The following is a 20,302-nucleotide window of genomic DNA, read 5'->3' as shown; positions in this document are numbered from 1 at the left end:
CCATTGACAGCTTCCAGTAGAGAGTCAGTTTATTTCCAAGCTTGCAGACAACTTAAATGCAGAGGTTGTACTTGGTAACATCCAGACAGTCCGGGATGCAGTCAACTGGCTTGGCTATACCTACTTGTACATCCGTATGATGCGTAACCCTAATCTGTACGGTGTGCCGCCTGATTTCCGTGAGACTGATGCATACATGGAACAGAGACGCATTGATCTGATTCACACTGCAGCATCCCTGCTGGATAAAAATAACTTGTTGAAATATGACAGGAAGACAGGCAATCTGCAGGTATGAAAGTTAGCATGGACAGTGTTCAGTTTACTTTCTGCAGCGTCAAATAACAAAAAGTGTTCTGGAAGTGGGACACTGCTCCTCACAAAACTGTGTGACGATGTGGTGATGTTGTAGCCACAAATGTAATGAAGTCAAGTTTAGTAAACATAGAAGACACCACTTGATAGTCCTCATAGAAACCACTAGCAAGTAATGTTAGATTAGAGGGAACATTGATGTATGAAGTGGGAACGTTGCATTATTTTTTGCCTTTCATCCAAGCATTTGCGTTTGTAAATAAAAGGGAAAGTCAGAAACTGTTTTGTCAACGCAAAGCCGCATGGTACTTCAACCATTTCCCAGGGTTTCGTAGCATTAGATCTACATTCACTGCAATGTGTAATCAGCACCAAGATCAAGTCCAATCAAATGCCAACAAAGATTGGCTTTCCTAACAAAAAGGAGAGAAAATATCTGAGTTTTCCTGTGTCAGTTTGATTTACCATTGTCACATAAATATTTTACATTGTGCAAAAGAGATGTGTTTGTTCAGATCATGATGATCCTATCTGATAATCATGATGTGAATAAATACATTGATGATACTTCATCAGAGACACGTGATGTCAAGTGTAATACAATCCAACAACTCATGTCAGTGGAAACTCTTTCATTTGCCCACAGGTTACAGAGCTTGGTCGTATTGCCAGCCACTACTACTGCACCAATGAGACAATCACAACTTACAACCAGCTGCTGAAACCAACACTGAGTGAAATTGAGCTGTTCAGAGTATTCTCCCTCTCCGGTGAGTTCAGGAACATCACAGTCAGGGAAGAAGAAAAGCTGGAACTCAACAAACTACTGGAACGTGTTCCCATTCCTGTCAAAGAGAGTATTGAGGAACCCAGTGCAAAAGTGAGTCCTATATTGGAAGTTTATGTGGGTTTTTGTCTGACTCAAAGTTTTGTAGCCATTTCATTTTTGTGTTTAAACCTTGACATGAAAAGCATCTCTCCTCATTCCTACCCTTGAATACCCAATTTCTGCATCATCTGAAAATTTCTTGTCATAGATTTGAATTTCTGTTTTGTGGGATATGAGATTTGCTTTATACCTGGAATCACTTCTGTCAAATCTGCATTTATATTCAGACTTTCTGGATTTGGCAGCTTTTCATGCGAATACCGTCTGTGAAATGATGAAACACAGGCTTGTGCTCTTTCTTCCATTCCTGTAAGTTTATTGTGTTTTTGATGCGTTCACTGTTAACTTCTGTCATATTTGTCTCATTTCAGGTCAATGTTTTGTTACAAGCATACATTTCCCAGCTGAAGCTAGATGGCTTTGCATTGGTTGCTGACATGGTGTACATTACACAGGTAATTAATCATATTATTTTATCGTCTGGTCATTGGTAATGTAACATTCACTCCAGATGACAAGAATGAAAACCTGATGTTTGCTCTCTACATAAATATTTTATTTGTCCTTTGCTATATCAGGTGTTTTATAATCAATGTTAAAACTTTCCTGTTTATGAAAAGTGAAATGATAGCCATGGTACTAAATATTTTGTGCACATTGCTGTTGTAATAATGTGAAGATTGGCATGAATTGTAAATTTGGTGCTCCCACTGTTTCAATTTCTGTAAAATATGTAATAACCACTTCTAATGACTTCATTCTGTCATTTTGGTACATGTACGTTGTTTGTCAATCATTATCATGTAATATTTGTTGAATGATCTGAAGATAGACGAGACTGAAGTCAAAACTTCACGGTTGATTTCAAATGTGAGTATGGTCAAATCATGTAAAATCATTTTAGTTTGAAACTTACTGATTATTCCTCTACTGGTATGCTCAGTCTGCAGGTCGACTCATGAGGGCGATCTTTGAGATTGTGTTGCACCGTGGCTGGGCACAGCTGGCTGACAAGAGTCTGGCCCTTTGCAAGATGATTGACAAACGCATGTAAGTTCAGATCTTCTACAATCATAAGAAACTACACATTACATTGTTTCAGTCAGAGAAAATCCTAGAAAGTAAAACTTGAACTCGATGGCTCTAATAATTGTTACTACTGCCAGTTGGATGAAAAAATACACCAGTAGTCATGTGTATGATTTTTAGTAGCACTACTTCTCGGTGTCAGATCAGATCAGTGGTCTGTCTTGACAATATAAATGTCAGTCATTGAATGGCAGAAGAATGACAGCTATGTCACGACTGAACCTTTGTTGGCATTGCATGAAACAAACAACTGTCAGCTGTTGAATAACAAAACCTGTGACAGCACACGCATCACAGGATAATTGTAAGCAACTGCGATACAATATTACTGCCAGGCATTGCAATGCAGGAAATACAATCAGGCATCACACAATATTGAGCATTGTCATTGGATACCAATGGTTACAAATCATTTACTTTCTCCACAACTCCCACTAGGTGGCAGTCCATGAGCCCTCTTCGTCAGTTCAAGAAAATCCCAGAGGAGGTTGTGAAGAAGATTGAGAAGAAGAACTTCCCGTGGGAGAGATTCTATGACCTTGGACACAATGAGATTGGAGAGTTGATCCGTATGCCCAAAATGGGTAAAACAATCCATAAATACGTACACCAGTTCCCTAAGTTGGAATTAGCCACCCATATCCAGCCCATCACAAGATCCACGCTGAGAGTTGAGTTGACAATCACACCAGATTTCCAGTGGGATGAGAAAGTACATGGAAATTCAGAGGTGAGTCTGTGTAGAAGATTTTACACATCTCTAATAGGTATTGTAACAGAAGTCGACAAGTTTTGAACCATGCTATAGTTTCTGCCATCTCTGGGCTTGGGTCACAACAGGGAAAGCTCCAGTAAAACGTAAATATAATGAATGTTACCAGCTTATTAGTCCCACGGACACCGTCCGGGGGGACTTATAGGTTTGGTCATGTCCGTGCGTGCGTCCGTGCGTGCGTGCGTCCGTCCGTTCACACAGATATCTCAGAGATGCAAGAAGCGATTTCATTCAAACTTGGTACAAGGATTACTTCATATGTCATACAGATGCACGTCGATTTGTTTTGGGATACGATCCAATATGGCCGCCAGGCGGCCATTTTATTACGATTTTTTCATGTACAGAGCCATAACTCAGACATGTTTCAACCAATTTTATTCAAAGTTGGTACAAGGACATTGACCAATGTCATAGATATGCACGTCAATTTTCTTTGTGATACGATCCAATATGGCCGCCAGGCGGCCATTTTATTACGATTTTTTCATGTACAGAGCCATAACTCAGACATGTTTCAACTGATTTTATTCAAAGTTGGTACAAAGACATTGACCAATGTCATAGATATGCACGTCAATTTTTTTTGTGATACGATCCAATATGGCCGCCAGGCGGCCATTTTATTATGATTTTTTCATGTACAGAGCCACAACTCAGACATGTTTCAACCGATTTTATTCAACATTGCTACAAGGACCATGACCAATTTCATAGATATGCACGTCGATTTGTTTTGTGATACAATCCAATATGGCCGCTAGGCGGCCATTTTATTACAATTTTTTCATATACAGAGGCATAACTCAGGCATATCTCAACTGATTTTATTCAAAGTTGGTACAAGGACATTGACCTATGTCATACATATGTACATCGATTTTTTATGTGATACGATCCAATATGGTTGCTAGGCAGCCATTTTATTACGATGTTTTCATGTACAGAGCCATAACTCAGACATATTTCCACCAGTATCATTCAAAGTTGACATTGACCTATTTCATACATATGCTCGTCAATTTGTTTCACGTCATGTAGCAGTAACATGTCAATTATTGAAGTTTCGTAAGTAGGCTGATATGTCAAGAAATATGTACTGCATCAAATTCATGAAACTTTATACAGATGTTAACGATGTTAAGCTCACATTGCTTTAACATTGAAAAAGACATTTATCAGTGTCATTTTAATTAATTTGTAATTGCATAAGTAATGAACTTTCCTAATTAGGGTGATATAGCCACAAATTAATACAACGTCAAATGTGATGAAACTTGATACAGATGTTGATCTCATAGTGTTGTAAATACTGCATAACTTTATGAAATATGGTACCAGTGATAATCTGTTAAGTGTTAGAATTGTATGCAAAAATGTTTTGCAACATACTGTTGATTAATTCCTAGTTGACTCATTTTATGAACTTTAGGATGGTGGCCTACATTGGTTTTATGTTTTCATCACCATGGAACTCATTCTGGCCATTGAGCGCCATCTGTATCAAAGTATTTTTATCACAGACCTAATTAATGAAGAGGACTCTATCCTCTCTGAGGACATGTAATCAAAGTACCCATTATTAACAAGTTGGGACTGTGTCATCAACGATGACTTGTTACTATTAACAAACACAAAATTGACAGTAAATTTTATATATTGCAATATTTATGCTGCCATGTCCAATTTCATTTATGCAAACTTTTGTAACTTAAGTGAAATGTTTTAAGTCTCTGCTCTATGAATTTCCTGATATTAAGATATTCTTTACTTGTCGGTCAATGCGGTACTTTGATCACAGATGTAAATTTATAACTGCGCCTTTTATGTTGACAGAATAACAAGAATTTTGACTTGAATTTTAAAAACAGAAAATTTGAAAATTTTATATCAAATGAATGGAGAGAGAAGAGGCATCCTTTGTATTGTTTTTGATGAATAAGAACGACTGGTTAAGGATTTACTGAGTGCGACTGGGAATATTTTGACTTCTCCAGTGATGGGTGCATCTCGTTATTTGTTTATTTCAGGCATTCTGGATTTTGGTGGAAGATGTCGACAGTGAAATCATACTACATCATGAGTACTTTCTGCTGAAAAGGTAGGTCCTGACAAGTATTCTAGGAGACAGTTCTAAAATGTTTGCTGAAAATATTACTCTCTTGTTTAAATTCATGTATAAGTTTGCATCTTTGAAACAGTGATTGCCGCGGTATTTGTCAGGTAATGACCATTAACTACTGATATAAAGATCTATGTCTGTGTGTGTGTGTATGTTAAAGCTGAAATCATACATCCTTTACAGCAAATTTCATGAGATGAATCTCTCCACAAATTATGTCCAGCTGCCAATGTAAATTAAATATAATAATGATGATATCTTTCTTCTCTGTTTCAGTAAATTTGCACAAGATGAGCATGTTGTGAAATTCTTTGTTCCGGTGTTTGAGCCACTCCCGCCACAGTATTTCATCAGAGTTGTGTCAGACAGATGGATAGGTGAGTCTTTTCATGTCTTGCATATCACAACTCTTTGGACTGATGTACTAGCATCATCGCAAACACATATCAGATACACACAATGATCAAGCATAATAATCTGAAACTAAAGTTTCTTGATGTTCTCACGTAATTCTATGACCATGTCTACAAAATTTCTAGCTGTTTAAATAGTTTTACAAAGAAATAACCTCTTGAAGTTGAATATTGATGAATTCATGTCAACTTTTGGTGTTGATTTCACAAAAGTTTTTTACCACATTTCCTTATAGAGGACCCAGTTTGCTATAAAAATGTTAAAGTTGTTTTTGGATTTATGACAAGGTATGAACTGTATCTGATCTTTGGAATAATGCTCTTTAATTCTGTGTTATTTCAGCATCTGAAACTCAACTTCCGGTGTCATTCCGTCATTTGATACTGCCGGAGAAGAATCCGCCACCAACAGAGTTGTTGGATCTGCAAGCCCTTCCGGTATCAGCTTTGCGGAACCAAGCTCTGGAATCTCTGTATCAGGAGAAATTCACCATCTTCAATCCCATCCAAACCCAAGGTGAGAGTGCTTGAATACATGTGTTTACCCTTTCACCAACAATGGTCTGGTCCAACCACATTCGTTTCAATGGTGAGGCTGGATCTGTGGACAAGAAAATGGGGTAGAAGGGTCAGAGATGATGGGTAGATAGGTATAAAGACCAGTGCAGCTGAAGACAAGAACTCTTTGAATATAGGTATATTAAATGTGGACAGTTGTAGCCATTGAAATCACAATTCAGTTTGTTTACACAAATGCAATGTTAAAACAGTTTTACATTTCTTAGGGCGGCACTGACTCTCACATTTACTTACCTCACCATAAGTTTATCATGTATTTTGTTGATAGTTTTTAACTCGGTCTTCAACGGTGATGACAATGTCTTTGTTGGAGCACCTACTGGTAGTGGAAAGACGGTCATTGGTGAACTGGCCATACTTCGTATGTTGTCACAGAATATCGACGGACGGTGTGTGTATGTGACACCTCTTGATGCCCTTGCTGAACAGGTAAGGCAATGATCATTTACTGATATCAAGATATTCGATTTTTCAGATATATTTCAGTGTATTTTCTGATCAGACAGGAAAATGAAAATAATAAAATGAAATAGGTATTTGATAATTTCCTACAGACCAAGAAAAGGGATTGCAATGTTATACTGAAATGTTCATTCATCACATATACATTGAACCACATAGAATATCCTTGAGTGTGTGAAATAAAACTCAATTAAATATATGACATCATTCTGTGTGTATAGGCTGTTGGTACAAGGGGATACTTTCATTGGATGAGCAAATCTTTCTGTAAATATAATGTATAGTGGCACTCCAGTTGTCAAACCCTTTTGTATCATTCTTGCATAGACACAGTACAGTGTTGAGCCAAAAAACATGGCTTTGTTGTGACCAATGGTACCATGTAGCAGTTTTACTCAGCTTTTCTGTGACCAATAAGTTGCATCAGTTTAGACAATCCCGTCCATATCCTCCTTTCTTGGCAGTGCTACAGCTGTGTATTTACTGTAGTGCTGTATGTATGGAGGTACATCAATGTGAGATGTTTCTTCGGTGCTAGAGTGTAGATTTCTATCTGCTGATACTCTAGTTACTATCCTCTACCATCTCAACAAACACACTTTGTGTCTTTAGACAGAAATGAGCTGCTTCCTGCTTGCAGTGTTGATATAAGATCACTGCTCTTTGAAATATTATCAATCTATACACTGTACACTGTGAATTAGTCACAAATGCTCACAGAAACATTTAATGGGCTAGATTTTGTGTTTTGTACCACAAGACTGAAATAATGCAAAATGAAATGTTGCAAAGTGCATTGAACTGGCCATTTAATAAACACGTCCTGTGTGCACATATGTGTTATAAATCACTATGAGTGTATAAGATTAAACTCAATTAAATATATGACATCATTCTGTGTGTTTAGGCTGTTGGTACAAGGGAATATTTTCATTGGCTGAGCAAATGTTTCTGTAAACATCATGTATACTGGCACTCCAGTTGTCCAACTCAACCAGAAACCTGTGTAATGCTTTTTGGCAGAGAAAGGCCATTCATTCACCAGAGATTGGTCTTGATGTCTAACTCTCCAATCTCATGTCTTTACCAGGTGTACAATGATTGGCATGCAAAGTTTCAACTGCAGTTAGCAAAGAAGGTTGTACTATTGACTGGTGAAACCAGTACTGACCTGAAACTGCTGGCCAAGGGTAACATTATCATTAGCACCCCAGAGAAATGGGATGTGTTGTCAAGGCGATGGAAACAGAGAAAGAATGTACAGAATGTAAACTTGTTTATCGTTGATGAACTGCAGTTGATTGGTGGTGAGAATGGGGTAAGCACTGCTAAATGCATTTATTGAGATAAACTCTCATCACGTGAAATCACACTTTACAACAATAATATGATAAAGAAATGATTGCACTGTTCTTGTTGGATTTTGACAATAATTCAAAAGCTGTTGTACTGTGTCAGAATGATGTTATGTCATTCTTTAAGTGATATTTTTAACAAAAGTACATAAATACCAATAACTTGTCATGTTGAAGATCCAGAGTTATTTGAAAGTTCTGTTGCAGTGTGCAATAACATATGATAAGATCTGACATTACCAGAAATCCCCAAATGGATAATATTTTTCAAAAAATCATGATAAAGATATTGTTAACACTATTTGCTAACCGTTTGATATTCTTAGCAAGATCAGATTTCACCAACGAATATGTTTTCTTTCCTGCAGTATTGAGATTGTATATTAGCTAATATTTGATCATTTTGTTCTGTACTGTAGCCGGTTCTGGAGGTCATCTGTTCCCGTATGAGATACATCTCATCACAGATTGAGAGGAATATCCGTATTGTGGCTCTGAGTTCATCACTGTCCAATGCTAAAGATGTCGCACAGTGGTTAGGTTGTAGTGCTACACAGACGTTCAATTTCCATCCTAATGTCAGACCTGTGCCACTTGAACTACACATCCAGGTTTGTCAACAAAATTTCCTGTTTCTATTGTAAATTTATGAAAACCTTTCCAAGTTGTGATATTTCACTGAAAAGAGGTGCTGATCTTGTATTTTGAAGTGATTAATGGTCCAGTGTTATCATGTTTAATCAGTTGATATTTTTGAAAAACAGTATGAAACTGACCATAAAGTTAGTCTAGGGGACTAACTTTGACCAACTGTAAGGTACTTTTGCTAGGCATTAAGGGCAGAGGTCATTTTAAAATAGCACCTCGGGAGGTATCTGCAGTATACTTCTGCTGCGCTTTCTGCCAGTATTACCACAGCTCAGGTGCCATGAATATTCATGAGAAACTCATTACCGCATCATACGTCCACTTATTCCCATTGCTAATGATCACTGTAATCCTGTGGGTTGTAAAGAGCCTGAAAGACTCTACTATATAGTGTTTGCGGTAATATTTTTTTCAACACATAGATGAGCAGTTGACATCTCGATTTTGACATTGTGTTGTAATATTGCCATTTGCGCAGACAAATACTGATATTTTTGAAGAAATTCAACCTTAACCAATCATCAATTGATCTTTGAGACTAACGACCATATATTCTTTTACTTCAGGCTTCAACATCACCCACAATGCATCCCGGCTGATCGCCATGGTGAAACCAACATACAATGCCATCTTGAAACACTCACCAAAGAAACCGGTGATAGTGTTTGTGCCATCACGTAAACAGACCAGACTGACTGCCATTGACCTGTTGACCTACTGCTCAGCTGATGAACAAGAGAGTCGATTTTTACACTGCCACAAAGATGATCTTGAAGGACATCTGAGTAGAGTTTCTGATGAGGTGAGTCGAAACTACACCACTTCTCTGATGTCAAGGATTTATGTATAATTGTTGATAACGCAGTAATTTCAATAGGTCATACAATCAAAGGTTCCATTGAAAGAAGTAGACTGTTTTCATAGCCCTGCATTACTTACTGTCATGAAATTTTTATCAACATAAGTCTCTCAGTTTGCTTTCAAACTCAGGCAGAGCAAGAAAAATATTAAATACAAAAACACTTTCCATAAATGCTTCATAATGACAGATCATACGTATTGTGAAATCCTCAAGATTGCCAAAGCATGACATGGAAATGAACTCAATTTAATAAGCGTAGCAGTCACAAAATTTTGCGTAAGCCCTGTCAGTGTAAATTTCAAGCAGTAATGAAGATGTAGTAGTTCTATTTGGTAGTGTAGACTGATTAAAAATGTGTCTTCTTTGTTCTCAGACACTGAAAGAGATGTTGGAAAATGGAATTGCATATTTACATGAAGGGTTGACAGAAGTAGAGAAGAAAGTGGTTGAGCAGCTGTTCATGGCTGGTGCCATCCAAGTTGTGGTAGCTTCTAGAAGTGTCTGCTGGGGAATCAATATGGCCGCCCACCTAGTTGTCGTCATGGATACACAGTATTACAATGGAAAGATTCATGCGTAAGTACACATTCCCAGAATTTGTTGCATTCTTTCAAACAAAATTTTACAGATAAGTGTAGAAATAAATGTCAAATTCAGATGCTGTGGATGTGAATTCGTATTGGATCTGACTAGCAATATAGACGTTCAAATATGACAACCCAGAATGTTGTTACTGCGCTGATATTTCTATTGTAAAGAATTCTCTCACAAAAAGTACAGTGGTATTATGTTGTGCATTGTGTACACATACATGTACATGTTTGTACATTAATTTCCATTGCCTTTTCGTTTTCACTGCGTTGATAGAGTTGTATGTTTGTTTTGTGTTTTGTATATCTGTAGATATGTAGACTACCCAGTGACGGATGTACTTCAGATGGTAGGCAGAGCAAACAGACCATTTGTGGAGAGTGAAGGTAAGGCTACGTCCATCTGCCACAGGCAGGAGATCATCTGCTGGCAAATCAATTGTATTTCCACATCAGTAGTAATACCCAGAACAGTAATTTAATTTTCATGGATTCCGTTTCACGGAAGAATCGGGTTATTTGCCTGTTCCGGTATTCTATGTATTAGACCCACTTCCTTTTAGAGCAAGTGACTGATTTTAATTCCTACAAAGTGTTAAGATCATGTCGATTGATGAAGAAAACTGAATGGAAATGTCATTTCTGAAGTACCTCGGCCAATATTTGATGTGACAGTTTCTCATTTGGAATTCTTTGGCCTTTTGCATGGTGTATTTATTTGTTTTTGCCCTCGTTGAAAAATCTTTTGTTATTTACTTCGTTCAACCCACAAGTTGTCAGTCATGAACACAATGGTACTAAGAAACTTTCTCTCTCATCATTTGCAGTTGGCAAGTGTGTGATACTGTGCCAAGGGTCAAAGAAAGATTTCTTCAAGAAGTTCCTCTATGAACCTCTGCCTGTTGAGGTAAGTGAATTTCACCATGACATTAACATTGAAAGGCATTTCATCTGCTCAACTGATTTGTATTTGTCAAGTCCAGTGAAAGTTTTAAACAAATTGGAGGATACAATGGTTCATGTGCCACAAGCTGTAGATCAAGCAGACACTATGGAGATACCAGTTTTTATGTCAGTCTTATCTGATTTCTCTAACTCCTTGCTTCCCTCCATAAATAAGTCAACTCAGGAGCCATTGCATGTTGTTTTATACTCCACAGTCATCTGCCAGGTAAACGTATCATGTGTTCAAAACTTTTTGACAATGTTATAGAATCATGTTAAGTTTCAATAGAGCCGTGTTGATCTTGACTGATACCAATATTGTTAAGGGTAGCACACTGTTGATCAACTGTTTTACTGTAACATTAGCTTTCAAAGACAACAGTCTCCTTCATCAGATGTACTCTCAGAACGGACAAGGCCAAATGCATTGTGGGTAATGGACAATGCCAGAGGAAGGTGTCAAAGTGAAAGAAAGGGTTTGAGCAAAGGTGTGAAAACACTGTTGAGTGAGGCCAATGGTAGGAACAACTTTGGCAAATCACAGCCAACATAGTTATTGGTAATGTGTTAAAAATCCGTAATCTCGATTGAGTCCTTCTTTGACACAGTCAAAATATTGTATGATTTTGAGTTCTTCAGTCTCTCTTCGGATGGTGCTTTTACTATGAATCTTTGGCATTGTCCATTACCCACAATGCATTTGGCCTTGTGTTTCTTTGTCCATTCTGCAAGTACATCTGGTGAAGGAGACTGTTGTCTTCGAAAGCTAATGTTACAGTAAAACAGTTGATCAACAGTGTGCTACCCTTAACAATATTGGTATAGAATCATGTATCATAGATACTTCATATCAAAGAATGTGTGCTTCCAACAAGTTCATAGCTTACTAGCAGAAGTATACGCCCTCAGACCTATGACAATCCCGCGGAGATTTAAATGTCTAGCCATTGGGCAAATCAAAGGGAAATGAGAGGTCTTCTACAGACAATACAGAGACTATACAATTTCAAAGAAAGGTGCCACTTAAAATATAGTCAGGGGGCAACTTAGATCAGCAGGCCATCAGGTTATCCAGACAGTCTGTATCCAGACAGTATGTCATCCCCAGTCTTATGTTTATCGAAGTTTTGGTTCCCTAATATGATATGAATTTGTGGCTATGGGATCAAGCATCGTAGTTTGATTTTTAAGTAGTCTAGAAAATCATACATACAGTGTACATGTAAGGGTACAACTGCCATTGGTGTCAAAGGTCACAGGGGCCCTAGACTCATCATTGTTTGAAGTTCATGAGTGCTAGTGTGTGTAAAACAAAAAATGACTCCTCTACAAAATCACAGCTTTTATCTTAACCCCACGATAGATGCTGCGCGAGCACAGAGGTATATTAAAAACAGTAATAACTAACAGAACGGATATGGTGGCGACATCAATATTTTCTTTTCTAATAGTAATATTACAACACGTAATTTTGCTCTGTGCATGTCCATGGTTTTCCATAGTTGCCCTCATTATCATATTGGTGATATTTTCACTGTAACATTCACTTTACCTTTGGTACTACTTTATTTACAAAAGAGATTGATAAAGTACCACTTTTAACTCCATACTTATTTCCATTAACAAATAAGTATATCATAACTAATATGCTATTAACATAGACATGGTGAGTAACTGCATGGTGTGGTTCTTATCCATCGGTTTGAAGTGTTTGGACTTTTAGCATGGTGGTGTACTAAAATTTTAATGCTAAATGCCATTGTGAAACTAACAACTTGTAGAGACTTTGCAAGTGTACTGATTTCAGTAACTGATTCTTTGTAATTCATAATTAGAGTAACAGTAAGTAAAGCAGATCAAATAGGTGTCATTAATATGCAGAAAGCATTAATATTGCAAAGATGGTGTATCTGATACAAAGGGTATAAGCTGTGACTTTTAATATTCTGTTGTTGTTTTCAAATTTTATGTGGTGATACAATACTGATAGGGTTAATTTGTAGAAGTATGGCATATTACATTGAAATCGTGTTTGATCTAACTTGCAAACACACACAACCACTTTCTCCGTCTTTCATTTGCATTGAAGTCCCAATATGTAAACCTCTCGACTTTATTTCCAATATTATTACTTCATGTTTACCAGCTGTCATTTCTAGACATAATCTGAGTTACGAATGATAAGATGTATATCACAGACATTTGTTTACAAGTCTAAAACTGGGTACTTCGACATGTTTTGGGCATTGAAGCTTGATGAATGTTTATCCGTGAAATGAAAATTTTGATGAAACCAAGGCTGTAGGCTGGCCGCACAAGCTTCCTATCCGCTGAAGTACAGTTGCATGTACCACCACCACATTTCACCACAGTGGTTAATACACCTGCTCATTGATTGCAAATTTTTTCAAACATAAGTTGTCACCTTATCACATGTAATACAAAATCAAACCAACATCTGTTTCATTATCAAGACATGACAGTGGTTTTAGCGAGCTAACTTATTACCCGAATTCACACCATACCTTCTCCTTCATTACAGTCTCATCTGGATCATTGCTTGCATGATCATTTCAATGCAGAGATTGTCACCAAGACGATTGAGAACAAACAGGATGCTGTTGATTATCTCACATGGACGTTCATTTACCGAAGAATGACTCAGAATCCAAACTACTACAATTTACAAGGTAAGAACATGCATGTTTTTCTGTATACTGCTTGTAATATTTGTGGTAAGATGAACATGTACTTTTGAAAGTTACAAACTACATCTGTGACCTTATGAGTTAGATCTTGGTAATGTATAAGATCTTGTGATGGTTGGAACATAGCCAAGATGTACAAGAGCATGTGACACTTAGAAAAACAGCCAGGAAAGCTTCCGTCAAAGTACAAGCAACATATTTTCCCCTTCAAGCACTAAAGTAGGTTTAGTATGTACTCTTTGATAATGCATCATATTACACTTAGGAAAGTCAGGAAATCTGTCAGATAAAGTCATTTTGATCATTTGAAATGAAAACGCTCACTCTGAACACATGATGCAAGTCAAGATTCATACTTCTTTTCCACCAAATGGTAATACTTTGATTTTTAATTTCTTTGTCAAATCAGGAGTGACTCACCGTCACCTGTCAGATCACTTGTCTGAACTGGTAGAGAACATGCTGACTGATCTGGAACACTCTAAATGTATCAGCATAGAAGATGAAATGGATGTCAGTCCCTTGAACTTGGGAATGATTGCTGCGTACTACTACATCAACTACACCACCATAGGTAAGACAAGTGTCAAGTTTCACTGATAGTAGTCCTAACATTATTATGTTCCAAGGAAAGACATGAACTATGGAGTACAGTTTTAACTGTTCTCTGTACATGAACATCCTAGAACCAACTTGTCAAATCTTATCTGATCACTCTCAGTGTGTAATTTACATGGAAGGAGTGCATAAATTTCACAGTTCAGTCCATCGTGTCCAAATATTGCATCAAGTTTGTACATTTTATGGCACAGCATAATATGCTGTGGTGTCCAGTACAGTTTACGGTGTAATGCATTGATTTTAAATTGCTGATGTATTCATCTTTTGTCAACAGAGTTGTTCAGTATGTCTTTGAACGCCAAGACCAAGATCAAGGGGTTGATAGAAATCATAGCATCTGCCGCAGAGTATGCAAATATTCCAATCAGGCACCATGAAGACACAGTCCTGAAACAGGTCAGTTGGACACATTTTGCACTTGATTCCTCTGTTGTTGAAAAACTAGATGTATTTGATACCATAGGCTAGGCCTGATTATTGTCGTCAGAGAGAATACTGCAAAGTTGGTACCTCTACAAGATAAATAGAATTCAATAAATGTGGAATATGCAAAACAAATGATTAGGAAAAGGCATATCGAGAAAAGTAAGTTTCTGAACTTTGTAACATGTATCAGAGAGTCAAGAACTACAGGTCAGCCCTTAGTGTGATGCAATCATATTCATTCATGAATTCAAGTTCCTGTACCTGTGCAAAACTGTGTGTTAAATGTTACACCACTACTTGTCACTCACTGATTTCATTTCAAAAATGTGAAACGCAAAATTCTAAGAAGATGAAAAACTGAAATCCAGCAACAGATACACTGTCACCCCAACACAAACTGAAAAAATCAAAGAAATTAGACATTCACTAGTGTGTGGAAGTACATTATCCTATTCAAAAAACAAGATATTGTACTATGAATATGATTCAGGCTGAAAAATGAACCTTGTAAATCAAGACACTGCTTCAAAACGTAATAGCAGTTCATTATATGATCTCACATCTATATTAACCTGTTCACCCCTATTCCCTGGAATAAACAGGTCCACACTCACCATTGATAACAATAGGTTTGGGCCAAACCATGTTGGTGGAAGGGTTAATCACTGGCTCTTTTCCTTTCTCTCAATCAGATTGCAAATAGACTGCCAAACAAACTGAGCAATGCCAAGTACAATGACCCTCACATCAAGACCAATCTATTGATTCAAGCTCATCTGTCCAGAATGCAACTATCAGCCGAGTTACAGTCTGACACTGAAGAAATCCTCAACAAGGTGAGATTGCCTTTCTCTGCTAGAGACATTATGTCTTCTTAGACAAACAAATAAAACACACGACAAATGCACTTTGTTCATTTACAAAGTGATTTACTAATTGTTGTATCATACCATTGAAGTGAATATAGTTTCCATATAAGTAGACATATCAATGTCGCAGAATGGTGTATTTTGTTTCCACAGATATTGTAGCTTCAGTTTCACAAGTCAGTGTTTCCTGGGACTGTATCTTTCCCACTTTCCTCTAGCAAGGTCAAACTTTCCATGGAACACAACATGGTTGTTCCGACATTTAACAGGGAAAGATTAATCAACAGTTTTGGTGCTGTCTTTGAACAGCAAAAATGTTGATAGGTCAAACTCCGCAAAGTGTTTGCCGTAATGATCATGTTTTTTTCCTCTGTCAGTGTGTCGTGTTGCCTCCATCAATGCCTTTTAATATTTAGGTGTATATTATGACAAAATGGATGTCAGCTTTATGCATCGATAAAAATAAACTCTTTTTAAAAACAAGACTGTTACCCAAGTCTATTGTATTTTTGACAGTTGGCTAACTGTAAATTATTAAAAGTTCCTGCTCTGTGTTTGATTTGTTACAGGCCTTACGACTCATTCAAGCATGTGTTGATGTACTGAGTAGCAATGGTTGGTTGTCGCCCGCCTTAGCTGCTATGGAGCTGGCACAGATGGTAACACAGGCCATGTGGAATAAAGACTCCTATCTCAAACAGCTACCACACTTCACTCAAGATGTTATCAAGCGCTGTGGTGACAAGGTATGGATTTTTGTGCCAGCTTTGCACATGATAAGAAAATATATGTATGACACTGTGCTTTAGTGACCATAACAAAGTAATAAGCTATGATTGTAACAACGCCGTCGTCAGTTTTATCAGTATACGGCTTCCAGCGTTATCAATATAAAACTGCCATCTGTGTTGTCAGCATAAAAGCTGCTACATAATTTGCATACTCTTTGCATAAAATTTTTTAGAGGAATCTACATGTTGACATACTTCTGAAATATTACAGTTTATGACAAGCTTTGGAAACAGACCAGGCATTTTTTTCTTCATTCACCCTAATAACTTGTTCTGAGATGAAGGATATTAAAATTACCCATAATTACCCATCATGTTCTTTACAGTTGCAAAATCTAGCAAATTGATGTGCTTTATTCTTCTGGGCATGCTCCCATGGAATTACATGCATTGCAGTCACAAATGCAGTTCTATTGATATGCAGTACCATACATGCATGCAATAGGGTAGTTGTCTTGACAGTTTTTAGAAAGTGTGAATAATAACTGTTGATGTAATACATCTGTGTAGCAAACTGACACTTATAACATCCAGACACTTATCTGCTATGGTATGTTTGTCATCAGGATGTTGAGAGTATCTTTGACATTATGGAGATGGAGGATGACGATCGCAATGAGTTGCTTGCATTGTCAGATATTGAAATGGCTGATGTGGCAAGATTCTGCAATCGCTATCCCAATATTGAACTGACATATGAAGTTAGTGAGAGGGACAACTTGAAAAGGTAGGAATAAAAGAAAAGACTTATGAATTATTTTTTTTAAAGTCTAAACTTTTGATATACGTGAGATTATTGTTCATGTTTTATTGGATGTCAGAATCCTAGGGATGAGGCAGTACATATGAGAAATTACAAGAAATGCATCAAATTGCTCTTTTTTGTCCTTGAGAATGTTTCTGCCCAACATTGAAATTTACTGTAGTGTTTCCTAGAAAGCTAAGTCTGTCCTAGATTAAATGGTGATAGTACTTCTCCATGTAATCTATCACAAACATAATATGTGTTTTTCTGTCTGACATACAGTGGTCAACCAGTTGTTGTTATGGTGACACTAGAAAGAGAGGATGAAATCACAGGACCTGTCATCGCACCACTCTTCCCACAGGTAACTCAGCTTTCTTTGCTTTGTTATATCTTTATACGTAAAGTTCAGATAGCAAATACTCATGAAAAGAATTGCACTTGAATTGTGTGTGTTACCTCATAGCTACCTCAAAAGCTCTCTCTACTGCAACAAGTCAGAGTACATTGTTCAAATGGTGTATTGAAATACTGCAGATTCAAAACTTCAGTACATTTTGTGTCGTAAATTCCCTTGCCATCCACTTTTTAAAAGTCCGTGTTTGCAATATAAATTTTCAAATTCAATTATGCTATTTCCAGAAACGTGAAGAAGGCTGGTGGGTAGTCATTGGAGACACCAAGTCAAACAGTCTCATTTCAATCAAGCGTCTAACTTTGCAACAGAAAGCCAAGGTGAAACTGGACTTTGTAGCGCCCTCTGTGGGCAGCCACAGCTACACACTCTTCTTTATGAGTGACTCCTACATGGGCTGTGATCAAGAGTATAAGTTTACAACACACATCAGAGAGCCTGGAAGCTCAGATGAGGAAACTTCGGATGAGGATTAGATCCAGCCAGGCACTCTGAAATCATAATCATGAGATGTTGCAGCACTTCTTGAACTACTGGAGTCACTTTGTAGAAAAACACAGATGCACTTGCATTCAACAGGATCACTTAAGCTTACAAAACACTTTTTGCCGTTGGTTGTTGTACTGGTGGTAACGGTATACCAGTATATTGTAATACTATATATTCCTAGGTGAGACAGATACAAAATTAAGAAAAACCTGAAAATCCTGTAATTCACACCTATATCATAGTAGATGTTTGGAAAAGGTAGGTTCTGCCATATAAACAATCATGGTCTTGTGTTAGATTCTGCTCATGTTGCATATTTGATGTATATTCGAAATATATCTGTAACATCTATATTTCAAATATCAACTGTGTTTGGTAATTGAGAATTCTGCTTGTTGTTTGCGTGAGGTGTCAAAACTTAAGAATACACTGACAAGACCAAAAATATATTATAAAGAGTATAGATCATGTTATTCAAGTCTTTGGAGTAAATTTTTTTTTTTTTTTTTTTTTTTTTTTTTTTTTGGGGGGGAGGGGGTGTGGGGGGTGTCAGACAGTTATTAAAAGTATGATGGAAGAAAACATTGGATCTGTAGATGTGAAGCCACTTCAACTTAAGTACAGGGGATTGTACAAAGTAAATCTGCTTATTTTACCCAAAACCTATTTTTTTGAAGTGGAACTTTAGTTATTTGACAGATTGAAATTTATATCATCAGGATTTTTATTTTATTTGTATCAGCCAGCAAAAAATGTAGTACATGTACTTGTAAATTTCAAGTCTCTGTTATGCCGGAAACTTTTTCTAAGAATATGAAGGGCTTTGAGTTCTTGCCTGTATGGATGAAATGGAATTATTCTTTGTGTCAAATTACCTTTAATGTGGATTAAGATTTATGAAAGTTTTCCATCTGTTTAACTTTATATCTGTGTGTCTTTTTTGAAACTTTTATTTGGAAGTCTACTTTTTACAAGTCTGTCTCTCATTGGACAGAATGACAAATAAAATCCTGTCTTAATACTGATCTTATCGTGTTATTTATTTATTGCCATGTTGTGTATGTATATATGCATGGTTGACGGAACTTTCTATCTTAATAAAAAAGGAAGGAAGTTGTCGACTGAAAAGGCTTGAATGTTGTGATGTCTGTGTTATTGAACATTAACATACATCAAATTGAAGTTCAATGTCAAAGTTATTCATGGAAGACTTTCAACAGAATTCATTGAATGGAAATATACAGGCAGTGATCACAAAATGACTTCATTCTTGGCTACAGCATTATCATAGCAAGCTTCTTGTTACAATAATATAAAATATGGATTTGATGAACTGTTAAGCAAAAATTGAATGTACAGAATGGTGTAGTTTAAATGAATGTGAAATCTCTTAATAAACATTTTCCGGAAGCACCTAGATTTAATTACAGCCAGGTGAAAGTCAGACACAGCCATGATGTGTGTACCTTTGTCAAGACATTACAATATCAGGAGGTCACCCAAACTTTGTGTGTGTCTCAAATGCGTGGCAATTTGCTGGTAAGTGTGAGAATTAGACCTGGTGTTGTTGATGTGTCTGCTGGAGGAGTGTGTCACCAACTCCTGTGATTTGGACACGCGTGAACAAATCAATCATAAGTACCTTCTTTCTTCATGTCAAGAAAGAATGGAGAAAATTGAAAATAAAAGATAAAGAACCATGGAAACAGGAGGAGAATGTTTGACACCACCTTTGGAATCAACAACCCTTTTGGGTTAATGCTGTATCCATGCAAAACTTATTCTACATCTTGGATGTGCATACACTCAGTGTGACAGTTTTCGGACGACCTCAATTTTCGGACATTTAATGACATGCTGTTCGTTGTACTGACTTCGCTCTGTATTGATAGTGTATTACAAGTCATGATACCGCATATTAAGTCAGGTCACGCTGCTGTCCCGTTTTGAATAGTGTTTTTAGGTAGAAGCTATTTTGAGTGCTACAAACTTGACGAAGTTAACACACCTTACGATACAAGGTGTCTAAAGCAACACACAGAGACAGCCCATGTCCGATATGTAAGCACCATACACGTCGAAATATAATTGCATCGTCCATGGATTGAACGTAACTAATTTATCACAAAATTTTTACAATCAGTCTTCGAAACACATCGAAATTGAAAATCGGGGGTTTGAAGTTTCAAAGTTT

At 37.0% G+C, this 20,302-nt stretch overlaps 1 protein-coding gene and 1 non-coding gene across 2 annotated transcripts in view; both read left to right on the top strand.

Moving 5' to 3' along the window:
- Nucleotides 1-19,133, top strand: part of LOC139120644 (U5 small nuclear ribonucleoprotein 200 kDa helicase-like) — a 41,286-nt gene extending 22,153 nt beyond the window's left edge. Inside the window, exons 19-41 of the mRNA XM_070685162.1 lie at nucleotides 11-292; nucleotides 962-1,195; nucleotides 1,576-1,659; nucleotides 2,148-2,254; nucleotides 2,732-3,023; nucleotides 5,099-5,169; nucleotides 5,467-5,567; nucleotides 5,947-6,120; nucleotides 6,451-6,611; nucleotides 7,735-7,962; nucleotides 8,419-8,611; nucleotides 9,214-9,449; nucleotides 9,883-10,085; nucleotides 10,413-10,486; nucleotides 10,927-11,006; nucleotides 13,587-13,734; nucleotides 14,162-14,326; nucleotides 14,648-14,769; nucleotides 15,492-15,635; nucleotides 16,238-16,414; nucleotides 17,026-17,186; nucleotides 17,487-17,568; nucleotides 17,847-19,133. Coding sequence (XP_070541263.1) covers nucleotides 11-292; nucleotides 962-1,195; nucleotides 1,576-1,659; nucleotides 2,148-2,254; nucleotides 2,732-3,023; nucleotides 5,099-5,169; nucleotides 5,467-5,567; nucleotides 5,947-6,120; nucleotides 6,451-6,611; nucleotides 7,735-7,962; nucleotides 8,419-8,611; nucleotides 9,214-9,449; nucleotides 9,883-10,085; nucleotides 10,413-10,486; nucleotides 10,927-11,006; nucleotides 13,587-13,734; nucleotides 14,162-14,326; nucleotides 14,648-14,769; nucleotides 15,492-15,635; nucleotides 16,238-16,414; nucleotides 17,026-17,186; nucleotides 17,487-17,568; nucleotides 17,847-18,095 — 3,768 coding nt within the window. The 3' untranslated portion in view covers nucleotides 18,096-19,133. The remainder of the gene's footprint in view (nucleotides 1-10; nucleotides 293-961; nucleotides 1,196-1,575; nucleotides 1,660-2,147; nucleotides 2,255-2,731; nucleotides 3,024-5,098; nucleotides 5,170-5,466; nucleotides 5,568-5,946; nucleotides 6,121-6,450; nucleotides 6,612-7,734; nucleotides 7,963-8,418; nucleotides 8,612-9,213; nucleotides 9,450-9,882; nucleotides 10,086-10,412; nucleotides 10,487-10,926; nucleotides 11,007-13,586; nucleotides 13,735-14,161; nucleotides 14,327-14,647; nucleotides 14,770-15,491; nucleotides 15,636-16,237; nucleotides 16,415-17,025; nucleotides 17,187-17,486; nucleotides 17,569-17,846) is intronic.
- Nucleotides 7,093-7,239, top strand: LOC139120891 (small nucleolar RNA SNORA57). Its single transcript, XR_011549169.1, has one exon. It is a non-coding gene; the product is annotated as a small nucleolar RNA SNORA57 (small nucleolar RNA).
- Nucleotides 19,134-20,302: the final 1,169 nt, after the last annotated feature.

This window comes from Ptychodera flava, chromosome 20, assembly GCF_041260155.1.
Source record: "Ptychodera flava strain L36383 chromosome 20, AS_Pfla_20210202, whole genome shotgun sequence".
NCBI classification, from domain to species: domain Eukaryota; kingdom Metazoa; phylum Hemichordata; class Enteropneusta; family Ptychoderidae; genus Ptychodera; species Ptychodera flava.
Note: the sequence above shows the minus strand (reverse complement) of the source record. Positions and strands in the feature narration are given on the sequence as shown.